Source organism: Carcharhinus amblyrhynchos, chromosome 20, assembly GCF_965287045.1.
Source record: "Carcharhinus amblyrhynchos chromosome 20, sCarAmb.v2.hapA, whole genome shotgun sequence".
Taxonomy (NCBI): Eukaryota; Metazoa; Chordata; class Chondrichthyes; order Carcharhiniformes; family Carcharhinidae; genus Carcharhinus; species Carcharhinus amblyrhynchos.
The window spans coordinates 16,766,957-16,784,464 of NC_137343.1; the positions used below are offsets into that span (position 1 = coordinate 16,766,957).

General features: G+C 40.8%; 1 protein-coding gene across 3 annotated transcripts in view; it reads left to right on the top strand.

Annotated features, from left to right (window-relative positions):
- Positions 1-17,508, top strand: part of smtnb (smoothelin b) — a 341,529-nt gene that overhangs the window by 226,822 nt on the left and 97,199 nt on the right. For all 3 annotated transcript variants that reach the window (XM_080208169.1, XM_080208168.1, XM_080208170.1), the window contains one exon: positions 5,563-5,621. In XM_080208169.1, coding sequence (XP_080064295.1) covers positions 5,563-5,621 — 59 coding nt within the window. The remainder of the gene's footprint in view (positions 1-5,562; positions 5,622-17,508) is intronic.

Sequence of the window (17,508 nt, forward strand, 5' to 3'; positions counted from 1 at the left end):
TCAGCAACAAAGATCTTACAAACTGTTAATTGCTTCATCTTCTGGAAGTAATTTACAGCAATAAATATTCTATAATTATAATCTGTCATAAATTATTATATTGAAAAACATTGTAACATCTGTTCCATTACTGGTTTCCTGTAGGAATTTGTTTCATAAATATCTACTGAAAGTTGTGTGTGTGTGTGTGTGTGTGTGTGTGTGTTTTGCATATAGTGTGGGAAGTTGTGTTTCAGATGGAGTGAATATTATATGACAAACAGTCACAGCAAATTATCTTCTCCAGACTGATCAATTAGAGGCCAGAGCACCCAGCTGCCCTCCAAATAAGGAAGGCGGGTGGATTCTCAAAGCTGGGGGGCCAATTGGAAGTCTACCTGGGAAAGCGCTACAGTCTGCTATTTCAAGTAAGAGATAGTGGTGCCCTCTCAGCATGTTCAATTAATAAATGGTCACAACTGCTGGATCACCATTGTGAAGAGGAAACCCCTTCACAGGGAGGCCTGTGATTGCATTAGGAATCAGGCAGGCAGGGAGGGAAGGTTTGAATGCCTGTCTGGAGTGCTTGTTGCTTGTCTCTTGGTCTGCCACAGGAGGCTGCCTCTAAGCATCTGGTTTGGATCCTGCAAACCAACTGAAAGATTCTAGTCAGCCTCCAAAAAATTGGTCTTATTTATGCTATTTACTCATCTTAATTGACTAGCTGCTCCTGCAAGGAGCCCTACTATCCTCAATCCTGCCTGTGGAAAATGAACAAGGGGCAGGATGATGCCAGCAAACTGGTACACTGGCTAGCAAGAGAAACCCATCATCTCATATTCACCTCTGTCACAGGGGGAGAGAATTCTATCCATGTTGTCACTGGCTAAAATGAATCAGGGATGGGCACCAATACAAGAAGTCAGAGGGAAGTAGAGTAGGGACAGAAATAAAAGGCAGTAAGGGAAAAAGTGATGGACAGAGAAACTAAAGACAAAAATCAAAAAGGGCCACAGTACAGAGACTGTGGAGAACTCAGTGAATGGGTCCAGTAAGGCTAAGAGAAATAAACACAGGGAGAGTGTACAAAGGATGACAGGATAGATAATCTGAGGTTTTGATTTGATTTGATTTATTATTGTCACATGTATTAGTATAGTGAAAAGTATTGTTTCTTGCACACAATTTAGACAAGGCATACCATTAGCAAAGGAAAGAAGAGACTGCAGAATGTAATGTTACAGTTACTAGGTGTGTTTCACAACACAAGGTGTGTTTGCTTTAATGCAAGGAGTATGACAGGTAAAGTGGATGAACTTAAAGCTTGAATTACTATATGGAACTATGATGCTGTGGCAATTATGGAGACTTGTATGAAAGAAGTGCAGAACTGGTAGCTTCACATTCCAGGAGTTAGATCCTTCAGGCAAGATAGAGGGGTTGACAAAGTAGGTGAAGGTGTTGCTTTACTGATTAGGGAGAATGTCACAGCTATACAGAGTGAGGACACCTTGGTGAGATCGTGCAGTAAGGCTATATGGCTGGAACTCTGGAACTCAGGAACAGGAGCAGTGCAGTCACTACAGACCACCCAACAGTCACATGAAGTGGAGGAACTGATATGTCAGCAGATTATGGGAAGATGTAAAAACAACAGGGTTGTTATGATGGGCGATTTTATCTTCCCCAACATAGACTGGGATTCATTTAGTGCCAGGGGCTTGGATGGGACAGAGTTTGTTCATTGTGCCCAAGAGTGCTTCTTGAGGCAATTTGTAGATAATCCAACTTGGGAAGGAGCTATCTTAGACCTCGTTCTGAGAAACAAGCCTAGACAGGTAATTGTCTCAGTGGGGGACCATTTTGGGAACAGTGATCACAATTCTATAAATTTCAAGGTACTTGTGGAAAATGATAGAAGTAGTCCCAGAATGAAAGTATTAAGCTGGGGGAGGGCTAATTATGACAGTATTAGGTAGGAGCTAGAGAATGTAGACTGGCTATTTGAGGGTAAACCCACATCTGATATGTGGGAGTCTTTTAAAATCTGTTATTAACAATTCAGGACAAGTATGTCCCTGTAAAAATGAAGGATAAAGGTGGCAAGATTCGGGAAGTCTGGATGATGAGAGATTGTAAGCTTAGTGAAAAAGAAGAAGGAGGCACACATAAATATCAGGAAGTTGAAAACGAACAGTGCTCTTGAGGAATACAAAGGTAGCAGGAAAGAGCTTAAACAGGTACTTATGAGGGCAAGAAGGGGCCATGAAATGTCCTTGTCAGGCAGGATTAAGAAGAATCCCGAGACTTTTTTATGCATATACAAAGAGGAAGAGGGTAGCTAAGGAAAGGACAGTGGAGGGAATTTGTGTGGAGCCAGATGAGATGGGTGAGGTCTTTAACAAACACTTTGCATCAGTATTCACAAAGGAGAAGGATGTGGTGGATGGTGAATATAGAAAGGAGGATGTTGACATTCTAGGACAAGGGCCTCCAAACATCCAGCCCGCAGCGGGCCACATCCGGCCTGCAGCAACTAAATTTTATTCATTCATTTATAAGACTAATTTTTTCTTTGGCCCATGAAAATGTGTAAAATATACGATGTGGCCCTTGTACTGAAAAGTTTGGAGACCGCTGTTCTAGGACATAAAAAGGAGATAAAATAGTAGGAGATATTGGAGGTTTTGAAAAATATTAAGTTAGGGTTAGTACTAATGCAGGACCAGATGAGGTCTATCCCAGAATACTGAGAGAGGCGAGGGAAAAAATTGCTGAAGCCTTGTCAAAATCTTTTCATTCTCTTTAGCCACAGGCGAGGTATCAGAGGATTGGAGAGTAGCTAACATTGTTCTTCTGTTTAAGGTGGACAGAAGAGACAGTCCGGGGAATTACACGACTGTGAGCCTTACATCAGTGATGGGGAAATTATTGGAGAAGATTCTTAAGGACAAGATGTAACTCATACCTGGAAGAGAAGAGGCTTATTAGTGATAGGCAGCATGGTTTTGTGAAGGTGAAATCATGTCTCTGAAACTTGATTGAGTTCTTTGAGGAAGTGACAAGAAAAATTGACCAGGGCAGGGCAGTGGATGTTGTATACATGGACGGTGGTAAAGCCTTTGATAAGGTTCGTCATGGCAGGCTGTTACAGAAGCTGAAGTCGTATGGAATCTGAGGTGAGCTGGTAAAATAGATGCAAAACTGGCTGGGACATAGAAAGCAGAGAGTAACAGTGGAAGGGTGCTCTTTTAACTGGAGGTCTGTGACAAGTGGTATTCCACAAGGATCGGTGCTGGGCCCTCTTTTGTTTGTAATATATATAGATAATTTGGAGGAAAACATAGTTGGTATGATTAATAAATTTACAGATGATACAAAAATTGGGGTAGTAGCAGATAGTGAGGATGATTATCAGAGGATGCAGCAGAATATAAATCTGCTGGAGACCTGGACTGAAAGATGGCAGATGGAATTTGATCTGGACAAATGTGAGATGTTGTGGTTTGAAAAGTCTACTGCAGAAGGAAAGTATACAGTAAATGGTACGGCCCTTAGAAATACTAGCATATAGAGGAATCTAGGCGTATAGATCCACAGTTGCCTGAAGATGGCAACTTAGATGGACAAGGTGGTCAAGATGGTGTATGGCATGTTGGCCTTCATCAGTCAGGGTGTCAAGTATAGGAATTGGAAAATCATGTTGCAGCTGTAAAAGACTTTGGTTAGGCCGCATTTGGAGTATTGTGTACAATTCTGGTCGCCACATAACCGGAAGAGTGTTGGAAAGGGTACCGAAGAGATTTACCAGGATATTGCCTGATTTGGAGGTTATGGATTGTGAAGAAAAGCTGAACAAACTTGGATTGTTTTCATTGGAGCATTGGAGGATGAGGGGGTACCTGATAGAGGTTTACAAGATTCTGGCAGGCTTGGATAGAGTGGAAGGTCAGAGTCTTTTTCCCAGCGTCGAAGAATCAATTACTTGGGGCATAGCTTGAAAGTGAGAAGGGGAAAGTTTAAAAGCGATGTAAGGGGCAAGTTTTTCACACAGAGGCTGGTGAATGCCTGGAACGTACTCTCAGAGGAGATGGTGGAAACAGATTCTATAACAACGTTCAAGAGGCATCTGGAAAGATACAAAGAGGCGGGCAGTTGAGGAATATGGACTATGTGGAGGCAAGAAAATATTAGATTAGAGGGCATCTGTGCTGAAGGGCCTGTTCCTGTACTGTACTATTCTTTGTCCTTTGAATCCTTTTTCCAGGTGGACCATAATCTGTAATTAAATATTCCTGGGGTCCCATTCCAGATGATGACCACAAAAATCAAGGTTAACGCTTTTGGATGGCACAGTGGTTAGCAGTGCTGCCTCACAGTGCCAGGGACCCAGGTTCAATTCCGGCCTTGGTTGACTGTGTGGAGTTTGTACACAGTCTCTTTATCTGCATGTGTTGCCTCCAGATTCTCCTTTCCTCTTTCCCCTTTCCTCCCGAAAGATGTACAGATTAGATGGATTGGCCATGCTAAATTGCCCCTTTGTGTTCCAAGATAGATGGATTATGCGGATTAACCATGGTAAATCTGTGTGGTTAAAGAAAGAGGATGGAGGGGCGGTCCCTGAGTGGAATGCTCTTTCGGAGAGTTGGTGCAGACTTGATGGGCTGAATGATCACCTTCTGCACTGTAAGGATTCTAAGGATTCTGTGCAATACTGAATGAGTACCATGCCATTAGAAGTGTCATCTTTTAGATGAGACAATGAATCGACCTCCTGTCTGCTTTTTGAGAGGACACATAAGAATGCATTACACTGTTTCATAGAAGAGCAGGGAGTTTTACCTGGTGTCTTGCAATCTTTATCTTCAACTTCACAAAAACAGATCAATGACCATTATCACATTGCCCGAAAGATCACCATTATCACATTGCTGAGGTCTGAGTTGTTTTACACAAATTGACTGCCATTTTTCCAAAATTATTAGTGACTAAACTCCAAGATGCATCATTGATTTTATTACTTTGGGATATCCAGTGGTCATGAAAGGAGCTATGTAAGTGCAGTTTTTAGTTATAAATATTCAGTGGAACAGATAAGGAAACTTCCATTCATGTAGTGTGTTCAATATAGGAAAACATTCCAAGGCATTTCAAGGAGTTCAATTAAACAATATATGATACTGAACCAAAGCAGAATATATTAAGAAGGGTGACTCAAAGCTTGAAAGAAATGCAGGTTTTAAGAATGGTCTCAAAGAAGGAAAGAGGTGAAGAGACAGTGAGAAAATTTTGAAGCTTTGGGCCTAGGAGGCTCAAGGTACTGTTAATTGTAAACCAATTGAGTGTTAATAGTTTTCAGGTGGTGGATGTTAATTGGGGATTGTATGTGTGTATATAGTATGCAGTCTGTGTTTCTGCAAGTAAAAGCTTATAAGTCAATGAAGACCAAGCACAATTAAAAATCAGATATTTTGCAATTCTTGATTTCAAATCATTTCAAAATCTGAATCTATGCTATCAAGGATCAGTGTTCAGGTAGCTCTGATCAGATAGATAAAATAATTGTTTCTCTTTTTTCCTCAGAGCTGACATTTGGTTTGAGAGCGACCCCATTCAGAATGGCAGGTTCCAGCAGCATGATGGTAAGCTTTGCATTTAAGATCTCAAAGAGATCAGTTTTTTTTTTGGAAATCCGAAAACCAAGATATTTACTAAAAGAGTAAAGCCACAAAGTACATGTTTAAAACAAAAGAATATTATACAAAAATCAAAGAAAATGCTAACATAACTATATGCTATTTTAAATAGTCAGTTATGTTGAAGAAATTAAAACCAAAGTAAACACTATTCACTTGTACACTAAACCTAGGTCAAAATCCAAGAACTCCCCTCCTGACAGCATGGTGGGCGTACCTACACCGTATGGACTGAAGCAGTTCAAGAAGCTGGCTTACCATCACTGCCTTGAGGACAGTTAGGGATGGGCAAAAAATACTGGCCTAGACAATGACATCCACGCCCTGTGACTGAATGGATTAAAAAAACTCACTGTCTCTATCTCTCCCCTCAATCGTTCCCCTGCTATTTCTCTCCCACTACCTCTCCTCCTGTTTCTCTCTCTCTCTTTTCCCCTCCCCCTTGTGTGTGTCTCTCTGTATATGTGTGTTTCTCTTTTTGTGTGTGTATGCATCATGTGTGTATCTTGGGTGTGCGTGTATCTTGGGTTCTCTCTTTTTCACGCTCTCTTTTTCACGCTGTCTCTCTGTTTGTAACATTGAAGCAATAGTGACATCTTTGCCATGTCATTTGGCACTTAGAAAAATAACTTGATGTCATGGATATCACTGGTAGGGTGGCCTCTGATTCACCACCCTGTTAGCAACTCTGCCACTCGATCTGGAACACCATACTTTATGGCACAGCGAGCAATCCAGTTCACCCTGGTGCATCCCCTGACATCTAACTGGGTATCAAGTTGCTACCTGGGCACCACCTAGGTGGTGCTTTCTTCCCCTGAGCAGTGCAGTCACCTCATCTCCCCTGGGAGTTGTGCTTGCTAGGCGCATGCCTTCAAAGACCAGTCGTACTTCACACTGTTCTGGCAGGGTAGCACCATTGATGAACTTTTTGAGGGGGATGATTCCAGCATATGGTCCTGACAATTATATGATTTATCATAATGATGATCCTGGTGTTGAATGTTGGGAAACATGGTCCACCCCCTCAGGGGAAGGGGACAATTGCTTCCAGATTTGACATGATGAAACATGACTATGACCTTCCCATGATATCTTCTGCTCCCATCATCGAACCTGCTCAATGCGAATGGGAGTAGAAAATCTCTATCTCGCTCTGTGTCTGTCTCTGAAATCAGCAGCTTCACTGCCTTATCTGAATAAATAATTAATGGAATTTGTTAGTACAGCAATTGACTCCTATAATAAGCTGTCCAGGCCACAACAAGGTTGGATCAATGCACTGTTGGGAGCACTGGATTAGCGGGCAGCTTGAAAGAGATGGATTTACTTCCCAGTGAAGTCCCACTCTCCACATGGTTGTGAGAACCTTGAGACACCTGGATAACAAAGACACATGTCAGACTCCTATTTATTGACTACAGCTCAGCCTTCAACACCATTATTCCCATGAAACTCAAACTCTGTGGTCTGGGCCTTGGCACCTCCCTTTGCAACTGAATCCTGAACTTCCTAATTCACAAACCACGATCAGTAAAGATAGGCAATAACACCTCCTCCACAATCATCCTCAACATCAGTGCCCTACAAAGCTGTGTTCTTAGCCCCCTACTATACTCCTTATACACCTATGACTGTGTGGCCAAATTCCCCTCCAATTCGATTTTCAAGTTTGCTGACGACACCATCGTCATGGATCGGATCTCAAACAATAATGAGACAAAGTACAGGAATGAGATAGAGAATCTGGTGAACTGGTGCGGCAACAATAATTTCTCCCTCAATGTCAACAAAATGAAGGAGATTGTGATTGACTTTAGAAAGCGTAAAGGAGAACATGCCCCCATCTACATCAGTGGGGACAAAGTAGAAAGAGTCGAGAGCTTCAAGTTTTTAAGTGTCTAGATCACTAACAACCTGTCTTGGTCCCCCCATGCCAACGCAACAGTTAAAAAAGCTCACCAATGCCTCTACCTTCTCAAAAGACTAAGGAAATTTGGCATATCAGCTGCAACTCTCACCAACGTTTACAGATGCAACATAGAAAGCATTCTTTCTGGTTGTATCACAGCTTGGTATGGCTCCTGCTCTGCTCAAGACTGCAAGGAACTACAGAAGGTTGTGAATGTAGCCCAATCCATCACACAAACCAGCCGCCCATCCATTGACTGTCTACACTTCCTGCTGCCTCGACAAAGCAGCCAGCATAATTAAGGACCCCACGCACCCCGGACGTTCTCCCTTTCATCTTTTCCTGTCGGCAAAAAGATACAAAGTCTGAGGTCACGAACCAACTGACTCAGGAACAGCTTCTTCCCTGCTGCTGTCAGACTTTTAAATGGATTTACCTTGCATAAAGTTCGTCTTTCTCTACACCCTAGCTTTGTAGGTCTTATGAGGAAAGGTTGAGAGAGCAGGGGCTTTTCTCTTTGGAGCGGAGGAGGATGAGAGGCGACTTAATAGAAGTTTATAAGATGATGAGAGGGATTGTTAGAGTGGACGTGCAGAAACTATTTCCTCGGGTGGATGTAACTGTTACTAGGGCACATAACTATAAGGTTCAGGGTGGGAGATATAGAACATAGAACACCACAGCACAAACAGGCCCTTCGGCCCACAAGTTGCACCGAACATATCCATATAGGAGGGATGTCCGAGGTAGATTCTTCATTCAGAGAGTGGTTAGGGTGTGGAATAGACTGCCTACTGCGATAGTGGAGTTGGACACTTTAGGAACTTTCAGGCGGTTATTGGATAGGCACATGGAGCACTCCAGAATTATAGGGAGGGGATAGCTTGATCTTGGGATTGGACATAGCTCGGCACAACACTGAGGGCCGAAGGGCCTGTACTGTGCTGGAATGTTCTATGTTTTTATCTATGTCTATGACTGTAACACTACATTCTGCACTCTCTCCTTTCCTTCTCTATGAATGGTATATTACAAGAAATATTCTTCTAGAGAAACCTAATTGTTAAAGGGACCACCAGCCCAACATAAAATGTAGGTCTTTCCTGAAAAGCACATGGGCCAGCACACTATCACTGATAAACTCGTGTATTACATAGCTCAACCTGAAGCTTCTTCCTAAACATTAAGAAAGCAAAGCCAGATATGGTAGAGCATGGGTTCATGCTGATGATTTTGTTCAGTGATCACTTTTTTTGACTGTGTCATTGTTGTGCCAAGGGTAATCCAAGGACGATAATACTGAAAGGTATTGAGATGGATTTTTTAAATCCATTCATTGGATGTGGGTTCATTTACTGGCCATCTTTAATTATAGTGAGCTGCCTTCTTGAAGTGCTGCAGGCCATGGTAACAGGTCATCTGTCTATGTTTGTTAAGAGTATGGAGACTCCAAAAATTGATGAAGGAGGAAAAAATACAATTTCACTATAAGTTAAAAAGATATTCTCTGCTCTCCTCCTTAACAATAAGTAGCCTCACTAAAAATTCAAGTTATTCTGGTCAGGTAAATGTTAAGACACTGGCTGCAAAATTGGACCATTGTTTGGGTGTTGTAGGTGCCATTTAAAAGCCAAAATGAGATAAAAATGCCCTTGCACTGGAATCCTGGAACTTGCTTCCTGACAACACTGTGGGTGTACCTACACCCCATGTGATACACATCCAATGAAGGTATAAAGAAGAAAAAAAACACACTGCTGTTGTGAACAGCACTGCATACCGTTTTGATGAAGTATGAGCATTATTAACCAGAAGTATGCAATAGCAAGAGTGTGATGTCAGTCAACTTACAAGGCTGGTTCAAGACCAATGCTGCCATTTTGGAGCTCAGTGTTTGAACCCTTATTACTCTATAAAGGGGCGATAAACTAATTACTTAGTGGCTAGTTGACTTCTCTTGGCTGTCAATATGAATCAAGTGTTTGATATGATACAAGTATTCTGGTGTTTTCAAGCTTCAAAAATCTACAAGGAATGGAATGCCAAATGTGGAAAAGCTTCCCTGACTTCAGTGCAACAAGTTGCTGCCAAATTTGGGTGAACTAGTAGAACTTGCCCTTCAAATAGAGACTGTCTGGAAGAATCGAACAGGCTGCAGTAAGGGGAAGGAGGAAGATGGCAATGTGAATGTTGATGAAAAGTAAAGGTTCTCAAAAAAAATCTACCTACTTGCAGGCTTTTTTTTGCAAGAGCCTTTGGCCTGAGAAAACAATTGTATTATTGCATGCATTTCAAGGGGTCTTTGTAACAATCAGAAATCAGTCCAGCCTCCACGAAAGACTGGGCTGCCTCAGGGCTCATTACCCCATTTCATAGCTCCACTAAGGGTCGTCATCCACTATTTAAAAAGCCCTCTCTTCTAGGTTAACTTTGTCTGGATTAGGATCTCCTGCAATCCCTTCCTTTGTTGCTGTCTCTTCCAGTTTGTTTAGAGGATTTCCCTGTCTTACTTCTCCCTTTCTTATTTCGGTCTTGTTTTCTTCACTCCTCCCCATTCAAAGCTCTTAGGATGGCTTGGGGAGAAAATTGAAGATATAGATTCATTCAAATGTGATGCAAGTTAGATCCCTCTGCTTGTATTGGGACAATGCTAATTTCAATAGCAAAATAGTGGCTTCTTTTTCTGTTGTATTGAAGCATAGATAATGCTGAGACAACCTTTGCCTAAGTTTTGAACTCAACCAGAGTTTGTAAACTTGCACATTCAATCTGTCACACTCTATTCTAATTGCACTTTTTTGTCTCTCCTTTTGTGAGAGCAACAGTGATTCTCTAAAGGATTAACAGCCTTTTTTCATTGTCTGTTTGATTTAAATGGAGTTTGTAAATGTGTCAAGTACTGTCTGGAATCCATGTATTGCAGCTTGTGTGACTTTCTTCTGTACTTTCTAAAATAAGCCTGAAGGTCATTCTCTCTGTCCAACAAAATACTCACTTGATTGTAAAACAAAAACAGAAGGTGCTGGAAACTTTTAGCAAATCTGACAGCACCTGGGTATTTCCACAGGTGCTAGCAACTCATTTCTAGTGCCTGACCTGTCTACCATTAAACCTTGCATGCCTCGATGAATCAGATAATACAAATGATCAGCATCTTAACAGTGCATGTGATGGGTAATTCTGTTTGCTAAAGATGGACGGGTATTTGTGCTTAAGCAGAACTGGCCCTTTCACAGTAAGGCAAAAATTGGCAAAGCATCCATCCCTGGAGTGGAATCTTGTTGAAACATCAGGGGTTTGGCCTGCTGGCTGGACAGCCAGCGAGAGACCCACATTGGCTTGTAGTTCAGTAGGCCTTCCATAAAAAGAAGCAATCACGCAGTGTCAGTTCAGTGGTGAGGTCAGCAGCAGGCCTTTCCCTGAAATTGAGATCCTAATGGTAGAACTCTCGCTGTCTGAGAGATGCTGGATAATCAGATGTCAGCAGCTCTTGAGCACAGAAGTACCACAGGGGAAGCGATGGCTGCTGCCATAAGAACAGACGCAGTAGTCCCAACATCATGGAGCAACCCAGGCCTTGAGTAGATGATATAGGGTTTGTGGGATGAGGGTCATGAGGACAGGAGTGTGATGGTGTCAGCAGCAAAGCCAGGGTGTTGTGGCTTTTAGCAAGCCTTCCTGATGCCCTGTCCCTCATCAGGCACCAAGTGCCTTTGATTGAGCAACCATCCCCTTCCCCAACACAAAAATGACAAGTAGCCTGCACAGGTTTACCTGTCATGGATGTTGCATCATGACAAGCCAGCCTGCAGCTGAGTTCATATCAGCGGCAGCCGGATAAGGCCCTTAAGTGGTAATTTGCTGGCCATTTATGAGATCTTTAACTGGTGTCAGACAGCAAGATTCAGCACTTGATTCTGGCAGAGGTAGGAAAGGGTTGAGGTTCCAATACTCTGCCATTTTCCTAAAGTGCATGCCCATCCCGTCTTCAAGCTCATCACCAGCGAGTGCAAATGATTCTGCCCCTTTTCTGTGTCCAGGCTCATATTTGAACAATAGGCAGTTGGTGAGTTATTAGAGGGTGGCTAAGTACTTGATCTGCATCAATATAAATTCACATCTTCAGATACAAGAGGGAAAATGGCAAATTAAAAATTATATGACGTAAAATTAATGTTTTTACCTTTTGTAAGTTTGAATGCAGTAAGACAGTAGTGTGTTCAGGATCTTAAGTGATTATTTTTTGTTGGATAAATAAGGCTTGCATTTCTACAGCACCCGACCAGATGTAGAAACACCTCAAAGCACTCTGCAACATGAATTACATCAAAATGCAATGACTTTTACAGTTGTTGTAGGTGCAGCTACTTTGTGATTAACAAGATCCAGCAAATAGCAGTGAAATTAACAAGCAGTTTATCTGTTTGATGTTGCTTGAGGGCAGATTATTGAACAGGAGAGCCTCTGCTTTTATTCAAGTAATGGCATGGAATGCTTAATGTGTAACTGAATCACAGATCAAACAAGGCACCTCGGTTTAATATCTCATGCTTCAGTAATGCACTGACATGTCAGACTAGGTGTCATTAGCTTGAATAAGGATCAAATATATTCCTCTGTGAAACAAAAGTCCAATCATTGAGCTGAAAATTATTTCAGACTTCTGTAGTCTAACTTGTTCTAGTTGGCAGGTTATAATGAATAGAACTCCTTGCACCATACCATTTCGTCATAGTTCAGAGCATGCAAGTAGTTGAGTCAAAGAGTCACACAGGTTTACAGCATGGAAACAGGCCCAACTGCTGCCCAGTTTTTCCCATTAAGCTAGCCCCAGTTGCCAGCATTTGGCTTTTTAAAAAAGACAAAATTGTATCTGCCTTGACTACTGCCTCTGGCAGCTAGTTCCACTGTGGCACCACTCTGAGTGACAAAATTGCCTCTTGCCTTAAACATATGCCTTCTAGTTTTACACTCCCCTACCTTTGGGAAAAGATGTTGATTATCTATCTTATCTATGCCCCTCATTATTTTATAGTCCTCTATAAAATCAACCCTAAGCCTCCTATGCTCCAGGGAAAAAGTCCCAGTCTTTCCAGCCTCTCCTTATACCTCAAACCATCAAGTCCCAGTAGCATCCTAGTAAATCTTTTCTGCACTCTTTCTAGTTTAATAATACCCTTTCTATAATAGGGAGATCAGAACTGTACACAGTATTCCAAGTGTGACCTTACCAATGTCTTGTATAACTTCAACAAGACATCCCAACTCCTGAATTCAGTGTTCTGACTGATGAAACCAAGCATGCTGATTGCCATCTTCACCACCCTGTCCATCTGTGACTACACTTTCAAGGAGCTATGAACCTGTATTCCTAGATCTCTTTGTTCTATAACTCTCTCCAATGCTCTACCATTAACTGAGCAGGTCCTGCCCCGATTTGATCTACCAAAATGCATCACCTCACATTTAGCTAAATTAAACTCCATGTACCATTCAACGGCCCAATTGATCAAGGTCCCTTTGCAATCTTAAATAACCTCCTTCACTGTCCACTATGCTACCAATCTTGGTGTCATCAGCAAACTTATCAGCTACGCCTCCTAAATTCTCATCCAAATCATTAATATAAATAACAAATAATAGTGGAACCAGCACTGATCTCTGAGGCATATCGCCAGTCAGAGGCCTCCAGTTTGAAAAATAACCCCCTGCAACCACCCTTTGTCTTCTGTCAAGCCAACTTTGTATCCTATTGGCAACCTCATCCTGGATCCCGTGAGATTTAACCTCATGCAACAGCATAAGGAGCGGCATGGTGGCACAGTGGTTAGCATTGCTGCCTCACAGTGCCAAGGACCCAGGTTCAATGTCCGGCCTTGGCTAAATGTGTGGAGTTTGCACGTTCTCCCCGTGTCTGCGTGGGTTTCCACTGGTGCTCTGGTTTCCTCCCATAGTCTGAAAGATGTGCTGGTTAGGTGCATTGACTCGAAAGGCACCGGAGTGTGGCATCTAGGTGAATTTCACTGTAACTTCATTGCAGTGTTAATGTAAGCCTACTTGTGACTAATAAATAAACTTTACTTTAATCTCATGTGGCATCTTGTCAAAGGGCTTGCTAAAGTCCATATAGATAACATTGACTGCACTTCCCTCATCTACCTTCTTGGTTACCCCTTCAAAAAACTCAATCAAATTCGTCAGACATGATTTTCCACTCACAAAGCCATGTTGACTGTCCCTAATCAGTCCTTACTTCTCTAAGTCCCTATAGATCCTATCTCTCAGAATAAGTCAACACTGTTAATGTGACTATATTAATCGATTTTTGCAGCAGTAATACTAATGGTTGTAGCTCCCAATCTGAATTTGGGTAATTCAGATTTTATGGATGATTGGATTTCAGTCCTACATAGGAACATACAAATTAGGAGCAGGAGTTGGCCATTTGGCGCCTCTGCCATTCAATAATGCTGATCTGATTGTGATCTCCACACTCTGCCTATCCCTGATAACATTTGATTCTCTTGTTCGATTCTTGACTATCTATCTCTGCCTTAAAAATATTCAATGACCCTGCCTCAACCCTTCTCTGGGGAAGTGAGTTCCAAAGACTCATAACCATCTGATAGAATTTCTCATCATTACCACCTTAAATGTGAAACCTCTTACTTTTTAAACAGTGTCCCCAAGTTCTAGTCTCTCCTACAATGAAACATGCTTTCAGCATCCGACTTGTCAGTCCCCTTATCTTGTATGTTGTCATTGTTGACTTCATAAATTTGGACTGAAACAATTCCAATATTATTGGAGCTTTAAAACATTAAAGGTGCTCAGTCGCTGATTGAATCCAGAAGCTCGGCCAAGACCGGCACATTCCCTCCCCACTCTGTCTCTGTGTGGGTATGAGTTTACCTTCATCTCTGTAGGTGTGTCTCTCACTCTTGCTGTTTCACTTGTGCATACAGACAGACATTTCTATTTTTTGCACCAGGAATTGGATAGATCAAATTGTAAGATCAAAACTTGCAGAGAAATTCTCTGTAATAGGAAGTCAAATATTGGACTGATAGAAGTCAAGATTCTTTTTAAATTTCAGGTGCAATCTTTTCATAATCAAATGTGTCAGGATTATTTTGTTTGCTGCTTAATTTTGAATAGGCTTTTGAAGCTTAGCTAATGCACTGCTTTGTCAGAATTTGATTGTGGGTAATTTGATTGTTGAATTTCTTTGAAGATATAATTGCCCAAAGTAATAGTCCATTCACTAATAGATTGTGGTTAAGTTCTAATGTATTTATTAATTATTGTTGCTACTGAGGAATTGATAGTTATAGTATTTCTTTACATACATACACAAGTTATTGAAATTTTTACAGTCTAAATATGTGAAGAACGATCTTAAATTTAAACAGAATGAAAAAATAATCATCGAAAGGATTGTTTCACCATTGCATTGCCTCATGTTCCACATTGAAATAAATTAAATGACTCCAAGATGGAAAATTACTCCTTCCAACTGTCAGTAGATATCTCTTTTAAATTTCCAAATTTAAACATTTTTGTTCTATACTTTGATCTTACTTTGACTTATGCTGCACATTTATTTTCATGCAGATTGTTGAATATTAGAAATATCACTCAAATGTGACTAGAAAAATACACTACATTGGGAAGAGAATTGCAAGTTGATTGTATATAGTAATAATTTGAAGCTATTGCACTTCACAGGCCATTGTTAGATTGATGTGCCATCTTATGCATATAACTGAGCTTTTTTAGATCTGCATGTATTTCCGCAAAACCTTACTTTTTGTCAACTTTTTCAATCATAAAATTTTATATTTTTATTTCTAATGGAAATTACCAGCATAAACCTATCATATTGTATCTGCATCTGGGGGCAACTGGAAGACAGTTGCTGATGGCCATGGCTTTTGGAGGGAGATTGGAAAGAGGTGAAGAGAAATGGAAATTTCGGCTGTTTGGGGAGGGAGCTTCCGAGAAGCATAATCCAATAAATCCAGCACCATTTCAGCCCACTGCCTAAATCTGCAACAAATACAACAGATACTACTGTTATATATTACGTAGATTCCTTTAAGAGCTGATCACATGATTTGAAAATGATGTCATTGTCTTACTTAGTATTCTGTAAAGGTAAGAGCTTTTGCAATAAATGTTGTTGTTGGTTTGAATCTTTGTGTACGAACTACATATTTTCTTTTTTTTTGTAAAACCAACAACCCCTAACATAGGACATAAAAATAATATTGATGATTAGTCAGGATTTTGTTTCGTCAAAAATATTGAGACAAGATTTTGAGTCAAAGAAAAAAGAGATTTTGGGTCCTCACGTTTCAAATATTAGAACACAGGGGAGAAGCAACTACAGGACTAAAGATTCAAGTGCTGGTGCTGGAAACAAGAAAGAGAAAAGCTGTCTGTGTGGTTTTAAAAGAGGGATTTTTCCTGATCAGAAAAGGGTGAGATTACAGTCAGAATCTGACACATTTAAAAAGAAAGGAAGCTTTGCTGTACGGCTGCGGCCATTTGAAAAAAAAATCAAGTAAGCAGCCACCTGGGTAAAAAAAAAGGGGAGTATAGAGATGATGGTTAAAAACATTACTGAGCAATCTCAAGTTGCTAGTACCTGTAAGAGAAATGGTGGGTCAGTCCATGGGTTCTTTCAATGGAGAAAATGAATCATGGAGTTCCTCTGCAGAGCCTTTTCAGTATTTTGTACAAGCAAATAAAATTGCAGACAAGTTGCTCTTACCAAATTTTCTCAGTGCAATAATGTTACGACACCAAGGTTACTCCCCTTTTTACCTAGCTTTGTAATCTGATAAAAGTGTTTGGGAAGGTGTTAACTGTCCCACCTTAACATTTGGAAGTTCATTAATATAAAGGCTTTTAGTGAATAATTAACAAGCAATTTTATCTAACTAACTGAAACTGTAACTAAATACTTTGATGAAAGGAAGTTTTTGACTGAAATGCTGTTCAAATAAATGCAGGGAACATTCATTACCAATACAGTAATAACAGAATTTTAGTCACTTTCAAAGAAATTATGCAACCAGGTCTGATAGCGTTCGGAGGTTTAGGTGTCCCCTGTCTAAAGCACTGTTTGATTTGATACTTTTCATTAGTTAGAGGATGAGTTATCTTAAGACCTATCTGAAACTGGCAGAGTTAAGAGCTAACTGCTCCAGTTGATCTAACTTTGGCCCTGGCTCTCAGGTGAACTCAACTGAACTCATTCACTGAACTGGAGTCACTGAAGACAGATAGTTAAGTTACTATGTTTATATTCCTGATGACCTATGCACTTTCCACATCAGGACTGGTTTGATGCTGACAACAACAAAAATTCAAATCTGATCGGTTCCCTTTAGCTGAGTGTTTTCTTTAAACTGTTATATGAGTGTCTTCTTTAAACTCATAGGCTAACAAAATGCAAAAACCTGCAGAGTCAGTTACCAAAGCAACCCTGACATTTTGATCTCTGCAACAAATGTTGCCAATTGTATACTCTGTATGCCTGCATTTTAGACCTCTCAGCATTGAGCACTAAACCAGCTTTTAAAGGGACTGACACAAAACCAGCTTTTAAAGGAACCACACACTGTTGTTTCCACTCCAGTATCTTACATCCTTTACAGACATTCCTTACATCTGTATAAACTCAACTTCACAACAATAGAAAGTAAAACCTTCAATTTGCTCCAGTGTTTGGATCTTCCGGTAAAGCCAGGAGACAAAACTTACAATGACTTGACTAAGATCCTTGAAGAACATTACCCCCCAAAGCCATTGATCATTGTGGAATGATTGCACCAAAGGAACCAAGTAGAAGGCAAAAACATTGCTCAGTTTGTGGCAACATCCAAGTTGGTACCTCCAAGAGCCACAAGTTGG